General features: G+C 55.9%; 2 protein-coding genes across 2 annotated transcripts; one reads left to right on the top strand and one right to left on the bottom strand.

The window, feature by feature from the left end:
• Positions 1 to 110: 110 nt before the first annotated feature.
• RNF40 (ring finger protein 40) lies at positions 111 to 12,175 on the top strand. Its single transcript, XM_043560028.1, has 20 exons — positions 111 to 393; positions 502 to 705; positions 1,118 to 1,285; positions 1,421 to 1,562; positions 2,210 to 2,416; positions 2,966 to 3,087; positions 3,186 to 3,332; positions 3,425 to 3,499; positions 4,203 to 4,322; positions 4,419 to 4,598; positions 4,773 to 4,908; positions 5,746 to 5,867; positions 5,952 to 6,379; positions 6,466 to 6,583; positions 6,708 to 6,857; positions 7,035 to 7,247; positions 7,326 to 7,451; positions 8,679 to 8,819; positions 8,929 to 9,030; positions 10,925 to 12,175. Exons 1-20 carry the CDS (start codon positions 286 to 288, stop codon positions 11,099 to 11,101), a joined length of 3,186 nt encoding a protein of 1,061 aa, XP_043415963.1. The 5' UTR covers positions 111 to 285; the 3' UTR covers positions 11,102 to 12,175.
• A 3,297-nt stretch (positions 12,176 to 15,472) lies between these two features.
• ZNF629 (zinc finger protein 629) lies at positions 15,473 to 24,400 on the bottom strand. The gene is made up of 3 exons (XM_043560030.1): positions 24,213 to 24,400; positions 21,486 to 21,593; positions 15,473 to 21,330 (listed from the first exon to the last, which is right to left on the bottom strand). Exons 2-3 carry the CDS (start codon positions 21,556 to 21,558, stop codon positions 18,797 to 18,799), a joined length of 2,607 nt encoding a protein of 868 aa, XP_043415965.1. The 5' UTR covers positions 21,559 to 21,593; positions 24,213 to 24,400; the 3' UTR covers positions 15,473 to 18,796.
• Between the last annotated feature and the right edge of the window lie 430 nt (positions 24,401 to 24,830).

Here is a 24,830-nt window from a genome sequence, read left to right as displayed (position 1 = left end):
ACCGTTGCTAAGGGAGCTCGTGGAGGGAGGGAGGAAGTGTAGGGCGCTCGCCAATCAGTAAGACGAGAATGCGCATGCGCAATAAGTTTCAAGCCCCGCCCCCGCGCCCTCCCTTCAAAGTGGCTGACCTGAGGGCGATGCCCTTAGGACTAGGGAATGTAAGTGCGGTGTCAGTTGCCACAGGAACTGTTTACTGGCCAATCACCGAGAGAAAGAGGAGGTATTCAGAAAGAAACCAAACGGGACCCTAGAGGTGGGACAAAGCGCGACCAATAGAAACAGGAAATGAAGTTTCGCCACATCCGGCATTGCCTGCGGCGCTTGCGCTCTGGGCTGAAGAGGCCGGTGACGTCCGGTGAAGTCCAAGATGGCGCTAGGCTGATCCTGCTGCAGGTGAGGGGCCCGGGGCTGGCGGGGGCGAGATCCAGCAGGTGTGTGCGGGGGTGCTTGGGGCTGCGGAGCGCTGGCAGCCTCCACATCTATGCTCTCTGTCTTCTGCAGGTGACAGAAGTGCCACCCACGCCTGCCCGACGTCCCTCGGGAGACCCTGCGCCGCTCTTCGTCTCCGCGGCCATGTCTGGACCCGGCAACAAACGCGCCGCCGGCGACGGGGGCTCAGGGCCCCCAGAGAAGAAGCTGAGCCGTGAAGAGAAGACCACAACCACGCTCATAGAGCCCATTCGTCTTGGGGGCATCTCTTCCACGGTTCGTGGCTCCTGCCCCAGTCCTCACAACTTGCCAGACTCCCATCTCTGTTCTCCGTCCAAATCGTCCAGAATTTTACTCCCAGTTGCCCAAGCTTGGCACGGTTCACTTTACAGAAGACACTGTTGAAGGAAACGGAGGACACGATTTTTGCCTTCCTTTTACAGATAAGGGAAACATGTTCCCAGGGGGCATATGACTTGTCAAAGACTTGAGAGTTAGAAAGAGGTAGTAGCAGAACTCACAACCAAGATGCTTTCTCTGTGGGTGTCTGAGCCTCTTTAAATCCTGTTAGCGGTTAGTCTGGGGATTTTCTCTTCTCCATTCCAGTTGCTCTCCATTGTTTCTCTCTGTGATTGGTTTCTTGGGCCCTGCTTGACCCTCTCCTTGGCCCCTTTGTTTTCCTTGGTAGGAGGAGATGGACCTGAAGGTTCTGCAGTTCAAGAACAAGAAACTAGCAGAGCGGTTGGAACAGCGACAGGCTTGTGAAGATGAACTCCGAGAACGAATTGAGAAGCTGGAGAAGCGGCAGGCCACAGACGATGCCACACTTCTCATTGTCAATCGCTACTGGGCCCAGGTGGACGCCCCTCTGCTTTCCAAGACCTGGCCTTGATCCTGCTGCCAATTCTCAGACTCCTCTGCTGGGAAAAGGGGTATCATGCTGGGAAGCACCTGAGGGATTTGTAACATTTTTGGTGCTTTCTTCCTTCAGCTGGATGAAACCGTGGAAGCCCTTCTCCGACACCATGAGAGCCAGGGGGAGCTGTCTTCAGGGACAGAGGCGCCTGGGACCCAGGAGGGACTGACACGTGATGAGACCCCTGTCACAGAGCCAGGGACATCGGAGCTGAGGGGTAGGACCGGAGCCCTAGGATCTGGGGAGCTTAATTAAGCTAAGAAAGGTCCTGGAATGGAGGGGACTTTTATATTAGTCTCTCGAATTTCCCGCCGGTCTTCTCACTCGTACACACACACACACACACACACACACACACACCTGATTTCATGTTTGGGTGGCAAAAGTGCAGTGGATAAGACCCCAGGCCCCGGGCTTTGGAATCTGAGTGACTTGGTTCATAGTGCGTGTCATGTTTGACACTCATTTAGTTGAAAACTATTAACATTGAGTACTGGTACAGCCTCAGAAGAAACAAAGACAGGAAGAAACATTGGCCCTGACCTCAGGGAGGAAGTGATTTTAAGCTATGAGTAAAAAGTACAGGGGCCCTTGAGAGGGAATCAGTGTATGCACACATGTGTGTGGTTCTAATTTAGATGGAGAAGGCTTCCCTGAAGAGTGATTTGGGAGCTCTGTGGCCTTGAGTAAGTTATCTCTCTGAAATAAAGTTGTATCACTTTGAGGATGGGGATACCAGTGTATTACAGGCATTGCGTGTGTTGATTCAGTGAGCCGTAGAGTGAAGGGCTCAGGCTGGAACATCGTATGGAGTGGTGGTAATTGCTGCTGTTATCCTCACAAAGGTCTGTCCATCCCTCGCAGAGCCTCTGCCAGTGCAGCCGCGGCCCCCTCTCAGTGAGCCAGCCTTGGCTTTTGTGGTAGCACTGGGCGCCAGCAGCAGTGAGGAGGTGGAGCTCCAGCTGCAGGGCCGGATGGAGTTCTCCAAGGCAGCTGTGTCCCGGGTCGTAGAGGCCTCAGACCGCCTACAACGCCGGGTGGAGGAACTCTGTCAGCGAGTATATAGCCGAGGTTGGTTCTTCCTTCCCCATCGCATGGGTGTCTACCCCCATTTGCATCTTGATTGTATCCCCTCAATGCCCCAAGCCCAGAGGCAGCCATAATTCTCCAAGGAATAAATCAGCCACGTTCTCAGGGAAAGGGGTGGGATGTAGATGGGGCCCTGGCTCTGATTCCTGGAGTTGAACTCTAGAGAGATGGGTGGGAGGAGTTGTCGATGCTTATGTGGCCCCTGCCTTCCAGCTGGAGACCTCTTTGGAACACTTTGCGCAAATTTTGGTGGCAGTTGTTGATCTGCAAGGCATAGTAGCAAGTGCCTTGGCTTTGCAGGTTGACAGGCTTCTCCCAGCCCTAGTCCTGTTGTTCTAGCCTGGGCGTTCTCAGTAAATGGCTCTCTTCTCTGAGCTGGTTTCCTCCTTTGTACAGTGGGGATAAAGACTCCTGGCTTTGTCATGAGAGATTGGCAAGACAGCTGGTGGATCACATGGGCACTCACAGAATGAGTTAGTACTTTGCCCCATTGCCTTGGACTTCGCTCTTACCCGAGCCCTGCCTTCCCAGGGGACAGCGAGCCCCCCAGTGAGGTGGCTCGGGCGCGCACCCGGGAGCTGGGTCGTGAGAACCGGCGACTGCAGGACTTGGCCACCCAGCTACAGGAGAAGCACCACCGCATCTCATTGGAGGTGGGATTAAAACCGGGGCAGGATTTGGGTTAGATGGGCACCCAGGTTCTCAGGGAGCCAAGTCCCTTGCTCTAAGCATCTTCCCTATCATTGTCTAGTATTCTGAGCTCCAGGATAAAGTGACGTCAGCAGAGACCAAGGTGCTAGAGATGGAGACGACGGTGGAGGACCTGCAGTGGGACATCGAGAAGCTGCGCAAGCGTGAGCAGAAGCTCAATAAGCACCTGGCGGAGGCCTTGGAGCAGGTGGGGCTAGGGTGCTGGGTCAGATAGAGCTAGGGCTAAATACTTGGAGTCTTGCTTCTCTCCTCCACTCCCATCTATCTGTCTCTCCACAGCTCAACTCTGGCTACTATGTGTCTGGGAGCTCTTCAGGTTTCCAGGGGGGCCAGATCACACTCAGCATGCAGAAGGTGAGCAGCCGCCATTCTTGGCAGCCCCTCCCGTAACCTTTTATCTACCTTACCCATGAACGTTCCCTCAGAATTAAGGACAGACCACCCACATGGTCTCTGAGGCCCTTGCCTGTACTTATGCTGCTTTGTCTCATTCGTTTATATATTCAGTAAACACTGTTGAATGCTAAATGGTAGGGACTGCTCGGAAGCAGGCATATCAGAGGACAACATAGACAGAAATCAGAGGTTTTTTTGGAGTTTGGGTTCTGGTTGAGGGAGCAAATAAGTACGTAGTACATAAGGTGGCGATAAGTGCCTCAAAGAAAAAGCATAGAAAAGAGACCAATGGAAATATGTTGGAGCTGACTGGCGTTCTTAGCTGAGTAGCTAAAGAAGGGCCTCACTGAGCGGGCTCTATGACTTCTTGGTCGTTGCACTATTTTGTGGTGCTGTGAGGGTCACTGTTTCCTGTGAACTCTTTATTTCAGCTTTTTCTTCAGGTGTTTCAGGAAGGCTTCCCTGACTCCCTGTCAGCCTTGGTTGCCAGCACTGACCGTGCAGTATATTCTCCCACTTACCTGGGAGCCCTTAGGAAAGTGCTTGGGTTTGGCCTGTCCTTAGGGCTTCAGAATCCATCATTGTCCCCGTGTGGTGGGGATGGGAGGGAAGCATGCATTCTGGCCTGGCCCTACCTGCCATAGTCCCTCCCGCTCCACAGTTTGAGATGCTGAATGCAGAGTTGGAAGAAAACCAGGAATTGGCCAACAGCCGGATGGCAGAGCTGGAGAAGCTACAGGCCGAGCTTCAGGGGGCTGTGCGGACCAATGAGCGCCTCAAGGTGGGCTGTATTTAGGCCTGGTAGGGCCTGAGCCTGCCAGGTAGTTGCTGGGCCCTGAATCCTCCTGCTGATCACTTTTGGGCACCTTGCTCCTAGGTAGCCCTGCGGAGCCTTCCTGAGGAGGTGGTGCGGGAAACGGGGGAGTACCGGATGTTGCAGGCCCAGTTCTCACTGCTCTATAATGAGTCTCTGCAAGTGAAGACCCAGCTTGATGAGGCCCGGGGGCTGCTGCTGGCTACCAAGAATTCCCACCTGAGACACATTGAGCACATGGAGGTATGGCCCTGGAACAGACCTTAGGGTCAGGGCCTTTGGAGGCCTTGTGTGCTACCAGGGATCCCTTGGGAATAAATTTTTCCTAAGCCACTGGGGCCTTAGGTGGGGGGGAAGAAGAGAGGGGTTTGCCAGGGGCTAAAGGGTTGTGTGGGTCCTTAACACCTCAACCTACAGAGCGATGAGCTGGGGCTACAGAAGAAGCTGCGCACAGAGGTTATCCAGCTGGAGGACACGCTGGCCCAGGTACGCAAGGAGTACGAGATGCTGCGCATCGAGTTTGAACAGAACCTGGCAGCCAACGAGCAGGCGGGTATGTGGCGAAGACGGGGTGGAGGTGGGGCCTTATCTGGGATTGCTGGTCCCTGGTGGGGGGCTGCTGCTTATCCAGATGCAAGGGGTTAAGCCCCTTCCTTTTGCAGAGCCTCCTGTCCCTGGCCAAAACAGGGATCATAGCACCTGGCTCAAGGGCACAGTGAGGGTCACAACCAGCTGAGGTGGCTGATGGAGCAGGCACAGCCAGAACATGAGCTGTTGGCCCTGTCTGTGGTTCTCTGGCCTTACAGTGTCTCTCTCTTGGAGGTATTCGTTCATTTGTGGATGTATTAAATCTGGCTCTCTTTCGGGCTTTGGGATTATATTAGTAAACAAAATTCAAAGCATCTTTGCTATTGTGGCCTAGTAGCGTAGTGGGGAAAGACAACAAAGTAAAAAATAGAAGGTGTATGTTAGATAGTGGCAAACATATCAAGAGAAATAAAGCAGGGGAGAAAGATATGAAGTGTTAGAAGATTGTGGTTTTGGATGGGGAGGTCAGAGAAATGAAACTCAGAAGATGACATCTATTTAAAAATATGAAAGAATCGGACTAATTTACTTCGATGAATGTTACAGTCGTGTGCTCCTTTGAAGGAAATTTGGAAATACCAAAAAAAGTCTACATTAACAGAAATAACATAAACAGGAGGTTCGAGAGTTTTCTTCTAAGCCTAGGTTATTACTTTGATAAGGTCACACTCCGTACAGGGCCTCAGTTTCCCTCTCCTTCACAATGGGAGTGATGGCTTTGGCTCCCCTTCTCCCACCACTGAGGAGTTGGGCTCTTAGCCCAGAGGCCAGTCTAACCCCTTACTTTCCAACCCTCCCCCAGGGCCCATCAACCGTGAGATGCGCCACCTGATCAGCAGCCTCCAAAACCACAACCACCAGCTAAAGGGGGATGCCCAGCGATACAAGCGGAAGCTGCGGGAAGTGCAGGCTGAGATTGGCAAGGTGAGGAAGGGGATGCCTCGGAAAAGCCTTGGCTAGACCCCAGTAAGCACTGTCTCACCTCAGCCCTGTTCTCTATCTTTGCAGCTCCGGGCCCAGGCCAGTGGCTCAACCCACTCCATTCCGAACCTGGGCCACCCAGAGGACTCTGGCCTCAGTGCCCCAACCCCAGGGAAAGAAGAGGGTGGGCCAGGCCCTGTCAGTGCCCCTGACAGCAGAAAGGAGGTGGCTTCAGTGCCTGGTGCCACCACTGCTGCCTCCTCAGCAAAGAAAGAGGAGCTGGCCCCCTCTGAGGAAGATTCCCAGGCCTTAACTCCTGGGTCCCAGGGCCCCTCCTCCCGGAGCCGAGAACCTGAGGCCAGGCCCAAGCGGGAGCTTCGGGAGCGGGAAGGGCCTGGCCTGGGACCCCCATCTGTAGCCTCAGCTCTCTCAAGAGCTGATCGGGAGAAGGCCAAGGTGGAGGAGGCCAAGAGGAAGGAGTCAGAACTCCTTAAAGGTCTCCGAGCAGAGCTCAAGTGAGACCCTGTTTTTGTCTCCTTTCCACCCCTGCCAAAGTGACCTCCGGCCCCAGTCACCAAGCCTTCCTCCTGTGCTTCTCCAGGAAGGCCCAGGAAAGCCAGAAGGAGATGAAGCTGCTGCTGGACATGTACAAGTCAGCACCCAAGGAACAGCGGGATAAGGTGCAGCTCATGGCAGCCGAACGCAAGGCCAAGGCTGAGGTGAGGGCAGGTAGGGCCTGTGGAGCATACACAGAGGCTGCCCTGGGGGGTTCTGACTAGAGCAGGGCCCTAGGTCATCAGGAAGCAGTGAGAAGAGCTAGCTCTTTCTTTCTGGTGGCTGTAGGTCGATGAACTACGAGGCCGCATTCGGGAATTGGAGGAGAGGGACCGAAGAGAGAGCAAGAAAATTGCTGATGAGGATGCCCTGCGGCGCATTCGGCAAGCCGAGGAACAGATCGAACACCTGCAGCGCAAGTTGGGTGCTACCAAGCAGGTATGACCCCCTTGTGGTCCCCTGCTTCTGAATATTGGGATACCCTTAACTCCTTGATGGGTACTCCTAGCAGATGCTCTGGGATCACTCTGTGGTCAGTCCTTTTTTCCTGTGGTTTGCCCACGATCATCGTGTCCATCTTCCGTTTTCCATCTTGTCCCTGTCCACCTGCTGCAGGAAGAAGAGGCTTTGCTGTCGGAGATGGATGTGACGGGTCAGGCTTTTGAGGACATGCAGGAACAAAATGGGAGGCTGCTACAGCAGTTACGGGAGAAGGATGATGCCAACTTTAAGTTGATGTCAGAACGGATCAAGGCCAACCAGATTCACAAGCTACTGCGGGAGGAGAAGGATGAGCTGGGCGAGCAAGTTCTTGGCCTCAAGTCCCAGGTATGGCAGCCCTAGGCTGTAGGGTGGAGCTGGAGAGGCACCAGCTCCCCAGCACTGAGTCTCCACCCCTGACCTCAGGTGGATGCCCAGCTGCTGACCGTGCAGAAGCTGGAGGAAAAAGAGCGGGCCTTGCAGGGCAGCCTTGGGGGTGTAGAGAAGGAGCTGACGCTGCGCAGCCAGGCCCTGGAGCTCAACAAAAGGAAGGTGAGGCCAGGCCCGAGGGCAGAAAGCAACCTGGGATGGTGGCTCACAGCTAAAGCCCTGCTCTACCTCCTCTCCCGGCCCAGTTCACGTCTCCAATACTTACTGTGTTCTAGTTCCTGTGCTAAGGCCTGTCTATGCTGGGTTGCATTTTGGTCTTATAACAATCGTAAGATGGTATTTTGTTATCTGTTTTTCATAACTTAGGAAATTGAAGCTCAGGCAGAGCAACTGACTTGCTCAAGAAAGAGTGGACCTGAAATTGGGGCCTGGATCTCCTTAGCTCCAGAACACACCTTTTTTTTTTTTTTTTTTTTTTTTTTTTTTTTTTTTTTTTAGAGAGAGCACGTGAGCAGGGGAGGGGGCAGAGGGAGAGAGACGATCTTAAGCGGGCTTCATGCTGAGCATGGAGCCTTATGTGGGGTTCGATCCCATGACCCTGGGATCGTGACCTGAGCCAAAATCAAGAGTCTGACACTCAACTGACTGAGCCACCCAGGCATCCCCAGAACTTGCATCTTGAGCACTAAGTTGGCTAGATGTAAAGTAGGGATGCTGGTTCCTGTCACATAGTTGAATTGAAGTTCTGGAATGTCTAGGTCATGGGAAAGGCTTAAGATCAATGTTAGTTTTAGTTTGTTTTCCCTACTGTGCTTCCCCCCCCCAACATTTAATTCATTCATTAAAGCAGTATAATTCATCCCCTTGCCATGTACCCCCGGCACTGAGTGCTAGAGAGAACCTGGAATAAGAGGGTCCTACCGGAAATGGGAACTTCAGTCTTGAGAAGGTAGATAGCCAGATATCCCACAGGTAAAATATGTTACTGCAGATTCCAGTAAATCTTGTGAAGGAAACTAAGGTGCTGTGAAAGAAAAATAGGGGGAGCCTGTCTCCAGAACCGACATGTAAGCTGAGGGCTGAGGGAGCCACTGGAAAGAAACCTGTGTGTTGGGGGTGTTGAGGGGAGAAGAGAGAAGAGCCCTGTGGAGGTTCAGAGATAGGAGAGAGAGTTATGCAGGTAGGAAGTGAGCGTGTCAGGAACTGCAGAGATAGAGGTGAAGGTGGAGAGGTCAGGAGGCAGAACTAGCTCCAGTGAAGATCCTGGACTTGATCCCAAGAGCAGGAATCACTGGAATGTTTGACACAGGCATCTGTAGACCATGGCTCCACATACCTGACTCGCCAGGCTCAGGCGAGCCCACCCTTAACCTGTTCCACCTACCCCAGGCTGTGGAAGCAGCCCAGCTGGCCGAGGACCTAAAGGTGCAGCTGGAGCACGTACAGACGCGGCTGCGAGAGATCCAGCCTTGCCTGGCAGAGAGCCGGGCCGCTCGCGAGAAAGAGAGCTTCAACCTCAAGAGGGCTCAGGTGTGTGCATGGGGTAGGGACAGGGTTGTTCAGGGTCACTGATGTGGCCTAGGGGTGGGTGGTTCAAGATGAGGACCCTTGCACTTAGCCAGCCCTTCTCCTGCCCCAGGAGGACATCTCCCGACTGCGGCGCAAGTTGGAGAAGCAGAGGAAGGTGGAGGTTTACGCAGATGCCGATGAAATTCTCCAGGAGGAGATCAAGGAGTACAAGGTGGGGCCGTGGGGCTGAGTTGTGCCCCAACAACCCAGGAATCTTAGATGGGGAGTTGGCGAGGGCTATAGTGGATAGCCTGGGGACCCCAGAAATAAGTTAGATAGAAAAGGTGGGCAGGGCCCTAGTTATGGAGAATCAAACAGCTGACGAATGTACATGTGCTCATGCCAGGCACAGTGCCTGGCCAGGTGTAGGAGGGCTAGGAACTAGCTCTAGTCTTTGATTTCTTGAAACTGACCGTCTGTTGAAGGAAGCAGCCAATATTCTCAGTGATGAGCGATGTGATGGCTAACCCCACGGCAGCTCTGGGGGTTAGCAGGTTTCCTGGAAGGAATGTCCTCCAAGGGAAACCTGAAGAATGAGGGTTGACTGTGAGTAATGAGGATGAGAGGGTTCCAGCAAAGGGAAAGGTAGAGGTCCTTCACTGAGAGCGGTGTGCTGGAGCACAGATTGCTGGACACTGTAATTGGAAGACAGAATGTAGGTTTTGTGATGAGCAGGAAAGCTGAGGGTCTTGAACAGTGTCAGATCCTGAAGGGTGTGGTGAGTCAGGTTGAGACGCTTGGCTTATCCTGTAGGTAGTATGGAGACATCAAGGGGGTTTAAACCAGAGAGTTATATGGCTGGATTTGGGCTAGAGGAGGTAAAGACTAGAGGCAGAGAAATCTCTTAAGCAGTTGCAGTCATTGAGGCAAAAACTGGTAGGGAGCTAGCCTCGGGTGTTAGAGACAAGTAGAAGAGGTGAGGAGATATTTAGGAGGCAGAAGTGCTTGGACTCAGGGATGGATTGATTCATGGAGTGAGGGAGAGGGAGATCCTGAGAGCTCCTGGGTTCCTGATTTGAGAAACTAGTGGCATGTGGTAGGATTAGGAAGACCTCAAAGGAGTAGGTGTTGGTGGACAGTGTTGTATCTCAGGGATGTTGAAAATGTGCCTTTGGGAGGCTGGCTGGGAAGGCATTCGAAGCAGAAGGACTTTCTGGATGATGAGGTTGGAGGATTGTCTGCAGGCAGAAGTAATGGTGGAAGCCAAATAGAACTGTGGTCACCCAGGGAGGGTCTGTGATATGATACGGGATGGGTCATTCTTTTCCCTTAGGAATCTCAAAGCTTAAATGATAAAGGAAAGGAAGCCTGCAGTTTGGCCTTGAAGGAGCAGGGGTAGCTGGGGGAGGCCATGGGGAGGCAGAGGAGGGTTTCTCCGGAAAAGATGGACTTTGATGAGGATGGTTTGACAGCTAAGGGAAGAGGTGATGCTGGGGTGTGGGCTGGCCTGGGCTTTCAAGCGGGGCAGAGGAAGAATGTCGGGGAATGTTGAGTTGAGGGAATTCCTGGAGTTGGACATGAGACCTGGTGGCCGGTAGATGTTTCAGGAGGTTTCACTCTTCGTAGAGAAGAGTGAGTCCAGGGACCCAGCAGGATCTCTGGGCAGCACCAGGGGTGGGCCCAGTTGAGGGTGGAGCTGGGAGATTTCTAGTGGCACTGCTATGCCCAGCAGGTGCGGATGAAGAGAAGGTAGATCGTCAGCTTCAGCCAGGATTGGGCTTTTGCCAGAGAAGGCCAGAGCGGCAAGAGATAAAGCCCCAAGGCAGGGGAGTCCCGGCTGGGCCTTTGGGTTATTGGCTTTTGAGCAGGGCGGGGAGAACATGTTGCCCACTGGCCACCACTGCCTGGGTTAGAATCCAGATTCTGCTACTTTCTGGTTTTGAGACCTTGGCCTCTGAGCCTCAGTTTCCTCATCCGGAGAGTGCCCATCCCCATCTCTCAGGGTTATGGTGAGAGTTAGATGCAGTCTGCTGTGTGGTGGGCTTAGCCTGGACCACCTCCTGCTGTCAGCTTGGGGTCTGGGGGCCATCAGGACTGTCCCGAGCTGATGCCTTTGCCTGGCCCAGGCGCGGTTGACCTGCCCCTGCTGTAACACCCGCAAGAAGGATGCAGTCCTTACCAAGTGCTTCCACGTTTTCTGCTTCGAGTGCGTGCGGGGCCGCTATGAGGCCCGCCAGAGGAAGTGCCCCAAGTGCAACGCAGCCTTTGGTGCCCACGACTTCCACCGTGTCTACATCAGCTGAACCCGTAACTCAGGGGACTTTGGAACACCCATGGACCCTGGGGGCTGTGCCTCCAGTCCCTCCCCTCCCCACATTCAGTGGCCCTTACCCTCCATTCCGGAACTTGGGGGCCCAGCCCCTCTCCACCTAGTTGGTTTGGGGGTCCCAGTGCATGCTAGTGGGAGTGAGATCTGGCAAGCTCAGTTATACCTTTTCCACACAGAGCTACAGCCTAAGGGGCATCTGCCCTGCAGGAAGGGTCAGCTGTGAGAGGCCTGAGGGTCCAGAGCATTCAACTGAGCTTCCTGGAAGCTGACCTTAATCCTTCTCCAGCTGTCTCCCTGGGCCCATCCCTGTCCAAAGGGTGAAATCCCCCAAGCTGTGACCTCCCACTCAAGAGGAGGCTCACTACCTGCTTGCTTATACACCCACAAGTGAGGACCAAGGGTGGGCCAGTTTCCCCACCTCCTGAACTCTTGGCCCCACGGAGACTTTTCCACACTTGGGTGGGACTTCCCTCCTGTGGATTCACTGGGCTCTTTGGTCTGACCCTTATGCTAAGGGCTGAAGGAGGTACCCCCCTGTAGGGGGTGGGGGGGTGGGGGGCGGGAGCACTGTCCTCTTCTGGGAAACTCTGGCTGTTGCAGTCACCTTGCCCTCATCTCAGGGGTGCTGAACCAAGATCATCAGTCTTTATTCTAATCAGCCTCCCCCCACCCATCTGTTTCTCTCCCAAACCCACTTACCCCCACCTCATGCTTCCCAAACTCTGACCCTGCTTTCATCCTGGTGGCCTTAACTTCATGGAGGCATTATGTCCCAGGAGGGGAAGGGACAGACTAGCGGCTGGGCCAACTTCCGATCATTCCAGGTAGAGGAGCTTCATCTAACACCCTGTGACTGAGCCTGTCCCCATGATGCTACCTGTGCTGTCTGCCCAAGCAAACTCCCATGGTTGTGAAGGCAGCAGGCAGGGGCCTGGAAGATGGAGCTGCTGACAGGTGCAAGGGTCCATTCAGACCCACAGGCCCTGCTCTGGAGATGTCTTGTATAGGCTGTTAATGTTATGAATAAACATCCAACCCTCGGCCTGCAGTCCAAGTAGCCAGGCTTCCTGCCCTAAACGTGGTCCCAGATTTTAGCTGCTACACTTCCGGCGCTGTCCTGCCTGGCAGGTAACCCCCCCCCCCCCCCAAGGGCCTGCACAGCAACCTCGCGTTTCCCACCCCCAGCATCTAGTTACATTTGGATTGCCGTCGTGGATCCTAAACTGGGCTCGTGGGAGGAGCATGTCTGCAGGGAGAGAGCATCGTTCTCCACTGTCACCGGCCTGCCCCTCCTGCTGCTACGGGGGAGGGCTGACACTCCCACGATCCCGGCGTCTCTGCCGCCCTGTCTGCACGCTCTCGCCACGCCCCTCTCAATAATTGGTCGCTGGGATGCCGGGGGTCTCGTACTGCATTCTGGGAAATGTAGTCCCTTAATCATCAGGTAACAAGGTCCTCCGTGGAGACAACCGGTTCTAGGGTTGTACTGGCCAAAGGCAGACCTGGACGCAATCTGCGGGCTATCGCTCCCCAGCGGCTTCACTCGCCCCTCCCCTCAGGCGGACAGAGGCGAGCAGCGCAGCGGATGACTTCCTTCATTGTAACTTTTTCTGGCTGCTGGCCGTGTTCTCGGGAACCGTGTGTCGATTGGCGTCTGTGGGTTCAACTTGCTGTGGGGTCTGCGGCTGGGGCGGGGCTCGCGCCGGGGCCAGTGCCGACTGGGCTGGGTGCCGGAGTTGGGCGCGGGGTGACGGTAGTGGCCGCAGGCTTGGCAGCAGTCCCGCCTTCGCGGGGGCTCGCGGCCTTTTCAGCCTTTGGGCCCCACCTGGCGTCCAGCGTCTCGGTGGGGCTGCAGTGGCTGGACCAGGTCGGACTGGAGACGGAGACGCGGGCCACAGTGACTTCCGGCGCTGGGCTGGCCGCGGTGGGCACGCTGGCGGAGACCCGGGCCGCGGCGGGGGATGGCATTGGGCCTTCCAGGAAGTGTCCGCCGCCTAAGGGCAGCGGACGCCAGGATGGGAAAAACGCAGCATATTGCATCATAGAGACGCGGGCCGGTTCTCAGAGGGCTGTGCCCGGGAGAAGTCGGGGTCAGCCAATCCTCTGTGAGCACTACTCGCTTTTCTCAGGAGTCCCCTCCACACGGGCTTTTTAAGTAAATAACAAGCTAACTACACATCACTTTCTGAAAAGTCTCTTCTTGACCAGTCTCCATACCCTGAGAAGTAAAAACTCTGTGAGTCTTTAATAAAGTAGGTACCAAACCACTTGCTCAAGCCCAATGTGTGGGATAAAGATGCCAGAATTTCAGTGGCAGGATCAAGCACTAATGTGGTAGGAGGAAGAGAGTATTCCGCATGAATGTTGGTTTGCAATCAGTCTGCCCAGTGCTGGGAAGCTCTGTCTTTGGGGTTGGTCAGGTCTCTCCACTCAGGAAGTTTGACCCCTTACAACTCCCAGTAGCCCCAAGTGGCTTCAGTGGCTGTGCAACCCTGGGCCCCTGGGATGGGCAGGCCAAAGTTCCTCCTGAACCAACACTGACCTTAGCTGGCCTCTTAGGGGTGAGCAGATATTGGCCTCAGTGGGGAAGGTGCCTGTTTTAACCAGAATTGGGGCTACTGTGTGATTGGCTACAGGGTCCAATGGAGCATTTGACACTAATCACTCTCTTTAATCTTGGACTTGTGGTGCTAACTGTCCTGACTGTCCTTATACTTACTGTCTTCTGTTGGTCCTGTTCCTCCACCCCTAAGCTACATCCTCTCCTCTCTCTGCCACTCTTCCTGTGTGTTCGTCCATGGTTTTGGCTACAGCTAAGCTGCTAAGACCCAATCCTCCAGCCCAATTCTCTTTCCTGAGCTCCAGACCTAGAAAAACACCACCAGTTGTTGGAGAGCAGGAGGGGGGTGAGGTCATGTCACTCTTCTTAAAATCTCCTTAAAGATCCCAGTGGTGCTCTACCCCCAAGTTCTTCAGACAAGATGCTCTATACTCTGGCCTGTGTTCTCTACTTACCTTAATCTCTACCCCCTCTGTGATCTAACCGCCCACTCCCTGCCACATAACTGCTATATACTCTCTATCCCCCACCCCACCCCCACCCCTGGCCCCTGTTCTCATGCCTCAGGTCACTTCCTCCAGCCAGTTTCCTGACCCTCTGTTGTGGCGGGCACCACGTCTGGGTCCACAGCCCCTTCTGCTAAGTCTCTGAACCAGTCACTGTGCTCCAGTGCCTGTTCTTTCCCCCGAAATCCCCTCACTTTACTGAAGACCTCTGCGCTGGAACCAGGGCAGGGAACACAGAATCCAGGAGAGCCTTCATTGCTCACCTCACCCTCCTCCCTTACCTACTACTCTACTCCTCGTTTTCTACATGGGGAAAGGGAAGGCGAGACAGTAAGCCTGCCTTGCGAGTCAGGGTCAGAGAGGCATGGAGAAAGTGGAGAGAAAGCTTCTTGGCTGGGGCAGGAGGCTCCCTGCACGCTGGGACAGAGGCTGGCTACAGGTTAGAGCAAGTGCTGACCTCAGGTGGCTGCTCGGGGAGCCATGGCCAGGCCTAGGCCCAGGAGATAGCACTGAGGCAAGCCTGGCATTGAGGATTCATTAGAGCAGCCCCACCTGGCCAGACAATGTGGAGCCCAGGCCAGGCCCAGGCAGGCCCAGCGCTGGGGGAGGAGAGGCTTGGTTGGGTGCAGAGCCTGCTCCCGGTCATTCTGGTTTCCCTCACTGCCGTCCTGTGGATCTTGGGCAAGTGGCTGCCCTTCTCTGAGCCTCTTCACACAGTGAGGGCTTATGGGCTACCTCCTGGGGATGAGAGGACAAGCCAGGTCTCCATCCAGGTCTCTTCAGGGTCTAGGAGGCTCTGGCCCAGAGGAGGGCTGACCGGGCCCCAGGTGAACCAGGGGAGGTGGCTGCCAGCTTTTGGAACCAGAGCTTAGGAGCTTTCCCTTGTGGCAGTCTTGGGAGGAGCGTGGTTGCCATGGTCAGAGAGGCCCCCCTGGGGCTGCATGGCTGGATGGGAGCCCACCAGTGCCCGACGCACCAGGCAGCCACCCAGGAGTCAGCATGTCATGCTGGTGCCAAAGCCAGGCACCAAGACCTGCTTGGTTCTGCCACCATCTCAGCACATTCCTCCCCCTTTCTCCCAAGGATTTTTGAAATCCACAAACCCTCAGGCTCCTATCTGCAAGCACCAGATAGGGATTTGAGGGCATCTGAATGAAGGGTGCAAGGGTGGCCTGGGCTGGGCTGAGCTTTTGAGGTTACAAACGGACCCGGGCTCTGGGAGAGGACAGACTCCTTCAGCTCTTTCCAGGCTCGAAAGGGAAGACAGAAAACACCCGGGAAATCTTATTCCCTTTATTCTCTTCAACTAATCAACATGACCACCGGTGACACAACACTGTTATTGACACACAACACTCAAAAGTGGGGCCTCTCTTCACTCCACGGAGACAAGTCAGGTGAGTGGGGCTTCCCTAATGGGGGCAAAAGAGTCTGGGGGCTGCTCACCTGAGGAGCGGGTGTCATGGGATCCCACCTCTTGGTCGTGATGGTTTCAAGTTTCCCCACCATTCAGGATTCATGCCTGCTTCTGTTGAGTTCCCATGTGACCTCCGTAGCCATAGCAGTTCCAAGTTGTACCCTAAGCTCAGATCGATGTCCCCTCTCCCCCCTTGCTTTCACCAGTGACTCTGTAACCCTGTCTGTTGGGCTCCTCCCCCAGGGCACTTCTGAAGTCAGGCCTGCATGGAGCTGGACAGAAGGGTTTGGGGACACCACGCCTTCCGGACTAAGTTCTGGTGGCAAGTGCCACGACCGACCCCTGGACCTTTGCCTACTCTGGTCAGAGAGACTCTGGACACTGCCACCTCCCCAAGCCAGCTCCCTGCTTAGTTCCTCCTAAGATGTAGCTCACTCTGGGAGGGAAGCACCTGGGTAAAGGCGTTTGGGGAGGTGGGCAAGAGAGAACAGGTCACCCCCCAGAGGTCTCCGATTCTGCCCCTTTCCTGCTACGAAACCCCAGACCCCACCTAATCGTGTCCACGTCATCCATTCAGTACCGGAGCCAAGACCGCTGGCCCTCACCCATCCCTACAACATGCGAGCATCCTACTACGTGTGCTACACCCTAGTCCTCAATAGGCCTACAGTTGGCCTTTGACCATACTGACCACCTCCCCTCCCCCCCGGGACCGGCCCCTGAGCCCCAAAGGCTGCTCTCCAGGACTCTCCTGGAGACAGATTCCTCAGACCTGTTTCCGAGGGGCGCTGCTTCTAGCTTTACAAGGGGTTTGTCTCTACAACTGAAGTTTCTTTCTACTATCATCTTAACAAAAAATCTTTGACTCGGAGAATGGTCTCCTCTTCCTCAGTCTCATAGGGACACCCCCTTTGTTGATGCTTCTGTCAGTAGAGATTCGGCAGGCAGGCTCCTTCTCCCCTCTCAGTAGTGCTTTCTGACCTGGCACTTGGGTGGGGTGGGGCTTTACACAAATGGCATAAGGGTCTCCCCACAATCATCCAAGACCTGCCTTTTCCTTCTCCCCAGCAGGCCTGGGTTTTTTCTCTTGCGGTGTTCTAGATTTTGATCCTTTGAATTCAAGGTCATCCCTTTGGGGGCAGGAGAGATGAAGGGTGAAGGGCTTTCACCTTTTGAGCTTTTGGGTAATGGAATTAGAGGTCTCTTCCACAGCTTTGAGGCGTCCAGTCACCCTCTCCAGGGATGCGACTCCTGAAGGGCCCCCTCACCCGGCATCTCAGTTCTGACTCCAGGACCACAGTGCGTTAGTGGTACCAGCGTGGGTCAGTGGGCACTTCTTTTAGACCCAGCACTGGACAGAGTCCTCGCTTTCCTTAAGGGTCTCCAGGGTGACGCTGTGGGGTTCTTGTTACAGATGTTTGAAGAGTTTTCACTCAACCATTTTATAGGGCAGCAGTCTCTCTCCCCTGCCACACACAGTCACATTAGCGGGTCTGGTGGCGTAATGAAAGAGTGGAACTGTGTGGTGTGTGAAGACAGGAGATGGGTCGGGCCAGGGAATGTGTTTCTCATCCTCCCATTTCCCTCTGAAGGTTGCTGGCTGAGGAGGAGAGGAGCCAAGTGGGTGGGATCTGTCCCCATCCAAGACCACGATCAGGCCGGGGCATCACGACTTCAGAGAGCTCCAAGTACCAGGGGGAGGAAGGTGGCCAGGCCTCCATATGCTCTTCAGGGACCCATGGCCCAGTCTGGGAGGGTGTTTGGACCCCCACCACTACGTGCAGGCTGGCTCATCCCGCCAGCAGCCTCGCGAGCAGCTCAGATGAATAAGTGAGGTTTAAAAGCAGGTTGCTGGGTAATGAGCGCTCTATTCCGTCGACTTGCTGTCCCTTGTTGCCACAGAGAACCCACACATGACTCTCACTGACTTGGAAGAGAGACGTCTAGGGAGGATTTAACCACACACAGGCCTTGAGTCTCTGAAGGGCTTTATTCTTTGGAGGTCGACTAGCAGCGGTTCCCCCTCTCCACTAAGGACAGAATTCGAGGAAGTGAGACCTGGTGGCAGTTAGATTTCAGGAGAAACCTCCTGACAGTGAGACCTGAGAATGGGCAGGAGGGACCCTCCAGCCCCGGAGGCCTCTCAGACTAGAAGTTCCCCATCCTGCCTGGCTGGGGGGAGCCCTGGTGGCCTGAGCTGGGATCTGCTTGCACTTGTAGTTTAACAAGCTCCCGGACACAGAGAGGACTGGGCAGCCCCGAATTGGCTGGGTTCCATCCACAGCTTCACCTTGGTTTGCTTTCCTCAAAGCACGAACAGAAATCTCCCTCCTGCCCCCCAATTTTTGCGGTGGCTTCCCAGTATTCTTAAAGTTTCTATGCACCCCAAATTTCAGCCTTTAAAAAGGCTTGCCATCACTTTTTTCCTTCCCTATTTTTTGATTCTTCCTGATAAGGAATTCCATGGACCTCTTCCTCTAACACACAATCACCTAAGATTGGCCTCATAGCCCAAGGAACCCCCAGTGCGGCGAGCTGGACTTTCTCTTCCTAGTTTCTTGGGTCGTTTCTTCTCTGTGGGTCTGGGGGCTCCGCATCACTTATTTTTCGCCTCTCCCCACACTAGTCCCCAGCTGAGCATTTTCCTCAGTGTCACTGTCCAAGTCTTCTGGGGAGAGAGGCTCCCTCCCGTACTCCAGGGGGAGAGAACACTGTGGAACAAGTTCATGGGAGGCTCTTCTACACCTTCTGAGGGTCACTCCTCTCGAGTCAATGCCATTGGATTCCCTGCACTTCCCCGACCCTATAGTTTCACAAGGATTTTGATAACAGTTTTATAGGGTTGTCTAGAGACATATTAGGACCTCTTCCTACAATTAATAGGGCTTTTATCCACTATGGTTTATAGGGTTTTTCTGCTACAGACTTAAAGGGCTTTTTTTTTTTTCCTACATATTTATAGGGTTTCTAACCCAACAGTTTTTCTCTACTGCCTCTTATAAGTGGTTCCCACCAACAATTTTATAGGGTTTCTCATTACTGATGTAAAAGCACTATTTATACCCAGGGTTCTTTATGCTCCGTTTCTCTACAATCTGATAGGGTTTTCCTCCTTTCCCCACATAACTTCTGGGGAGAGCCAGTGTTCCTCTCAGGAGAGAGAGGCCCCTGGTCTCCAGACTCATTTCACAAGGTGACCCCTGGGTGGCAGCTCCTATGGAGGAGGAGGGCAGCGACTTCTGCGAAGCCGTCTCCACACTCAGGGCACAAATAGGGCTTTTCTTCCGAGAGGGTCTTGGGGTTTTCCCCATCCCCATGGCTGCTGCTCCCTGTGGGGGTGGGGGCCTCTCCCTCATCTTCCTGGCTTGTGGGCAGGGTGGCTGGCTCTGGAAGGGGCTCCTCGGGGGTGGGGGACTTTTCTTGGGTGTGGGTCTCCTGGTGCCGGACGAGCGCCAGGCGATCGAGAAAGGAGGCCCCACAATCTGAGCAGCTGTAGGGCCTGGCCCCCAGGGGGCTCCTGAGGTGCTCCAGGAGGACAGAAGAGCTCTTCCCCAGCTCTGGACTCTTCTGGGGTTTTCCACCTGCATGCACTTTCTGGTGCAGCAGCAGCTCAGAGCTGAGGCCAAAGCTTTTTTTGCATTCAGGGCATTTAAAGGGCTTTCCACTTAGGAAGGGACTGGGCCCTGCCCCTTCCCCTAGACCAATCCTATAATCAGGAAAGAGAAAGGGCTTTTCATTGCCGTGGGTGAGCTGATGTTGGAGGAGCACAGCCCGATCCAGAAAACTTTCTCCACAGTGGGAACAAATGTAGGACTTGGAGGAGAGCAGGCCCAGCCTTTGGCCAAAGCTCTCCTGCCCTTCAGGCATTTTAAAGGGCTGTCCTGGGGGTTCGGCTCTGCCCTCCGCAGCACCTGGATAGGAATTCCCTCCGAAAGGGAGCCTGGGGGGTCGGAACTGAGGCGCCTTGGGGGCTGGGTGTGCGATGAGGCCATCTGAATTTTTGTAGGGGTTTTCTCCAATATGGATGCGCTGATGCTGCATGAAAATGCCCTCGTCGTTGAATCCCTTTCCGCAGACAAGACACTTGTGTGGTTTGGCTCCGGGGGGTGGCGTCAGCAGGGCAGGGTCGCCCAACCCCAGCAGGGTGTCGCCCTGAGCTCTCCGGGCTGGGGTCTTGCCCCTCTCGTGAACCACCCGATGCTGCTCCAGCTCGTGCGCCTCCAGGAAGGCCTTCCCGCAGTCGGAGCACACGAACAGGTTCTCATCCATGTGGGTGCGGACATGGGTGATGAGGTTGGAGCTCTGGCTGAAGCTCTTGCCGCACTCGGGGCACTTGTAGGGCTTCTCGCCCGTGTGCGTGCGTCGGTGCTGGATGAGGTGGGAGCTGCGGATGAAGCTCTTGCCGCAGTCGGAGCACTTGTAGGGCTTCTCGCCCGTGTGGATGCGCTGGTGGCGGATGAGGGTGGAGCTCATGATGAAGCTCTTGCCGCAGTCGGCGCAGATGTAGGGCCGCTCGCCGCGGTGGATGCGCTGGTGGTTGATGAGGTTGGAGCTGACGCTGAAGCTCTTGCCGCACTCGGGGCACTTGTAGGGCCGCTCGCCCGTGTGCGTGCGCTGGTGCCGCAGCAGCGTGGCGCTCAGCGTGAAGGTCTTGCCGCACACCGGGCACTTGAAGGGGTCCTCGCGCAGGTGAGTCCGCTGGTGCTTGATGAGGGTGGAGCTGTGGCCGAAGCTCTTGCCGCACTCCAGGCACTCGTAGGGCTTCTCGCCGGTGTGCGTGCGCTGGTGCTGGGTCAGCTCCGAGCTCTGGATGAAGCTCTTGCCGCACTCGGTGCAGCGGTAGGGCTTCTCGCCGGCGTGGATCTTCTGGTGCTTGAGGAGGTTGTGGTTCTGGCCGAAGCGCTTGCCGCACTCGGGGCACTTGTAGGGCTTCTCGCCCGTGTGCGTGGCCTGGTGCTGAATGAGGTCCGAGCTGCGGTAGAAGGCCCGCCGGCACTCGCCGCACTTGTACGGCTTCTCGCCCGTGTGCGAGCGCTGGTGCTTGATGAGGTTGGTGCTCTGGGTGAAGGCCTTCTCGCACTCCGTGCACTTGTAGGGCTTCTCGCCCGTGTGCGTGCGCTGGTGCTGCACCAAGTTGGAGCTCCAGCTGAAGCACTTGCCGCAGTCGGGGCACTTGTAGGGCTTCTCGCCCGTGTGCGTGCGCTGGTGCTGCACCAGGTGCGAGCTCTGCGTGAAGCTCTTGCCGCACTCCGAGCAGGTGTTGGGCCGCTCGCCCGTGTGGATGCGCTGGTGGCGCAGCAGCTTGGACCACTGGCTGAAGCTCTTGCCGCACTCGTTGCAGATGTAGGGCTTCTCGGCCCCGGAGGGGCGACCCTGCACCAGCTCCCGCAGGCTGGGCTCGTTGGCCGGGACCACCGGGGGGCTGTTCCACGTGGTCAGAGTCCCCCACTGCCAGCTGGCCTCACAGGCCTTGGTCCAGTCAGATGGGGTAGGGACTACCTCGGGGGCGGGGGGGTCCAGGGGGGTCTGGTGGTCCAAAGGGTTGGGGTGACCCGGTGGGGTCGGGGGGTCCCCGGGGACTGCGGGATCCTGGGAGGGTCTCTCCAGGGGCATCTCTGATGGGTCCTTGAATTCTGGACTCTGAGCTGGATCTCCCAGGATGATCTCCTCCCCAGAACTTTCCTGCTGAGGGCTCTCCTCTTCGTTCCCACTCTCGGCACCTACAGAGAGAAAGGGAGTCTCCAGCCCCCATCTCCTTTCAGAACGCGGGGTCGGGTCTCTCTTCCCTCCCCTGGGTTTCCCCCAGAGTCTGGGCCCCTCCCTGAACTGGGGCCGCTGTCTTGTCAGGACTGCAGTCCCTTCTTGTGCCCCTCACCTCTGTGAGCATCGTTGGGGCTCTGCTCAGGACCCTGCAGATCTGGGCCCCACAGCGCCGCCTCAGGCTCCATCCCAGAGCTCAGGACTGCCCAGTGTTCCAGGGACCCTGGTGGGGGCAGGGGTGGGGGTGGGGGTGGAGAGAGGAACACACAATGGAGTTCATCTGCTTTTCTTTACTCCCCAAGTCCCCACTCCTTCACCTGCCGGCCCCAGGCCTTATTACTCCTTGTGTGAACTTCAGCTTCCCACCTCCCCATTTTTCTGGGCATCCGTTCTCACGTTCTCAGTTCTCACCGTGGGCCCCCTACCCCTGCAGGCCTAACTCCTGCTCCAGATCTTCAGCGCACAACTAAGCCAGTAGGTGAGTTTAAGAGTGTAATTAAAAGCTCATCAGCCATAACCCTTTGAACCCAGACTGGGGGCTAGAGAAGTATCTGACGCCCACAGGGGAAGGAGGCTCTCACCCAACCCCTCTGATGCCCAGAGGCGGAGAAACCTGTTATTTTGCTAATCAGAGGAAGCTCATTAAGACTCTAATTTTCCTCCTTAATGGGGCTGCTAATTGGGACCAATAAACTTTCCTTATGAGCCCAGAGAACTGACAGTGCCTGGAACACAACACTTGAAGAGTTAAAAAAAAAAAAAAAAAAAAAGCAATCAGATTTCCCTGAGGGGACAGGGGCTCTCCAAAAGCACTGGGGCATTTTCCCGTTATCTGTTATCCACACATAAAGAAGGTCAAGCAGCCGGGGAGGGGTAGAGCAGCCAGGGTGGGGAGGAGGGGTGGGGGGCGGTGGTGGCAGTTAAAAGCCATCGGGGGCGATGGGGCTTCAGCAGGAATGACCTTGAGAGGGAAGTGGAAAGGCAAAGGGAGAAGGGACAGGTGTGTGGAGGGTGCCCAGCAGCTGACACGGTGTCTGTGGTGTCCTTGTTATCTCTCCCAATCCTCCCCACAGGCCTACTAGGGGCCCCAGGAATCAGGTTGTCCATTTTACAGATCAGGAAATCAACACGCAGGGAGATTTCTCCAAGGTCACAGACTGGGAAGTGGCAGCACTAAGACCAGAAATGCAAGGTTCTGTGTCTGGCTTGCCCTGGCCTCCGAGAGGGAGATGACCTTGGGAGTCACGTGAAACTCATAAATGTGGGCTGCTGGCAGGAGATGGTGATGAAGACAGCTCAGACAGAACCTGCTGGCCATGAGATAGAGAAATTCCCAGGACCAAGAGGTTTCCGTGACTTGCTGAATCCAGTGACTAGGCCTGACAGTCTGCACCTGTGATCTCAAAACAGTACTCCCCACCGAAGCCTGCCATTATCACGCCCATCCTGGCACCCCTTCTTCTATTTCCTTTGCTCTGTTTTGTTGGTGCCGTATCCCATGCCTAGGACGGTGCCTGACACATAAAGAGGTGCTTGCTAAGTTTTGTTGAATGAATGAAGGTGAAATGAATGAGATGCCCCTGTCCCTGGAAAACCTGGGTGGCCTAATGCCTTTAAGGGTCAATTTGCAAGGGGATGGCAGCAAAGGAACAGGAGTCCAGAGTGGCCTCCAGGTAAAACATAGGTAGCTATCACTCCAAAAAGGGTGATAGGATTCCAGGATGAGGGCATAAGGCCACGGGAGCTGAATTCTAGGTTCCCACAATGTTTAGAGCCTGAACAGAGTCCCTGGGGAGGCCGGGGGCTGTGAGTGGCTGTGTGGGATGGGCACTGCATGTATGGGGGCAGTGGTGCAAGAAGACGCGGAAAAGACTCATGAGGAGGCAGCTGGGAGACAACCAAAGTGAAGCAGGAGCTAGCCGGACCCTGCCAAACAGCAGCAGGAGGGATGGGAGTTAGATTTTGGGAAGTAAATTAATTTCTTCATCTCTGCAGCAACGTAGGCTATGAGGATGCCCCCTCCCCCATCTGTAAGTGTCTTTGGAGTGGTGGAGGCAGGGAGCCTCCGCTGAGCTGGGGGCTGCCTATTCTGAAGAGGCCTGCTGTGCTCGCCTAGGACAGGTAAGAGCTCATGTACCTTGAATGTCCCGAGAAATTCAAGCTCAGCTGTCCAGAGCAGAAGGGAAAGGGTTAAAGCCAAGGCCGCCATGGAGTAGGAAAGTGGGAACACCAAGGGAGACAAGAAGTGCTGAGAGCCCACCCAGGCCCAGACCCCAGGGCACCGGCCTTGGACCCCGCTCCAGCCGAGCTGCGGAGGGAACGAGAGAGGGAAGGAGAGAAGCAGGAGGCTGCCTCACAGAGGTGCGGAGAGCGGCCCAGGGTGACCCTGACATGGAGGCAGCTGCGGGAATGCAGCCGCCCTGGCCCCGGAACCCCCCCCCCCCCAACCCCAACGCCCGCACCAGCCCGGACCCTGGACTTCTGCTCGGGCCGGTACCCACGACCCCGTTCCGGCTCCCGGGCCGGAGACCGGCATCCCGGTCTCCCCTGCCCGCGGGGCCCCGAGGATTCCGGCGCTCCGCGGCGCCCCGGCCCGCCGGCGGCCCAATTCCCTCTTCCCAGAATGCTCACGCCCTCCCTCCCCTCCCCCACAGCCAGACCCTCGCGCTCTTCCCAGAATCCTCGGCCCCTCGCGGCCCCGGCCCGGCCCCCACCCCACCGGCGCCCGGGGCGGGGAGGGGGCGCAGGCCCGCGCGCCCCCGCCTCCCGCGCCCCATTGTTCCCGGCGGCCGTCCCGGGCCCTCCGGGCCACCCCCCAGGAACCCAGGCGTCCCCAACTCACGGCTCTGGGGTCTGGGGAAGGCCGGAAGGCAGAATCCAGCCCCAGGGGACTTAACCCCTTGAATGCCCTGCCTCGGGGGGCGGGCTGGACGCCGAGGACTCTGGGGTCCTTCTCAAGGGGTGATCCCAGGCTGAGGACCCGGGGACCAGTTCAGGGTGACTGGGACGGAGCAGGAAGTGACCCCAGCTTCCCGGGCCCCTCTAGCCTGGAGTCAGAGCATCAGCTCTATGGGATTTAACCCTTCGCCTCCCGCAGCCTGGGAAAAACAAAAAAAGAGGACGGGGAGCGGGGAGGTGGCCGAGACGACGCCCCTCTGTCTGTCTCTAGCGGGAGAATCTCGGGGGAACCCAGAGGCCAGTGGGGGTCTCCAGATTGCTGGCCACTCTCCATCTTCAAGGGACTCTGTCAGCCACTCCCAGAAAGCCCTATCTTGGATTTGGTGGCTGCTTGTCCCCTGGGCCTGCCTTTGTTGGGACTCAGACCCAGGGATGGGGCTCAGATGAGCCTGGGTTGTGGTGTGGGAGGGAACATCCTACAGACTAAAAATGGCTTAAATGAAATCATAAGTCATGGCAACGAGAATTTGGGCTGAAAGGACAAGCGCAGCCAGGAGGGATT

Source organism: Prionailurus bengalensis, chromosome E3 (assembly GCF_016509475.1).
Source record: "Prionailurus bengalensis isolate Pbe53 chromosome E3, Fcat_Pben_1.1_paternal_pri, whole genome shotgun sequence".
Classification (NCBI taxonomy): Eukaryota; Metazoa; Chordata; class Mammalia; order Carnivora; family Felidae; genus Prionailurus; species Prionailurus bengalensis.
The sequence above is the reverse complement of the archived record's forward strand: the minus strand, read 5'-3'. Positions and strand labels throughout refer to the sequence as shown.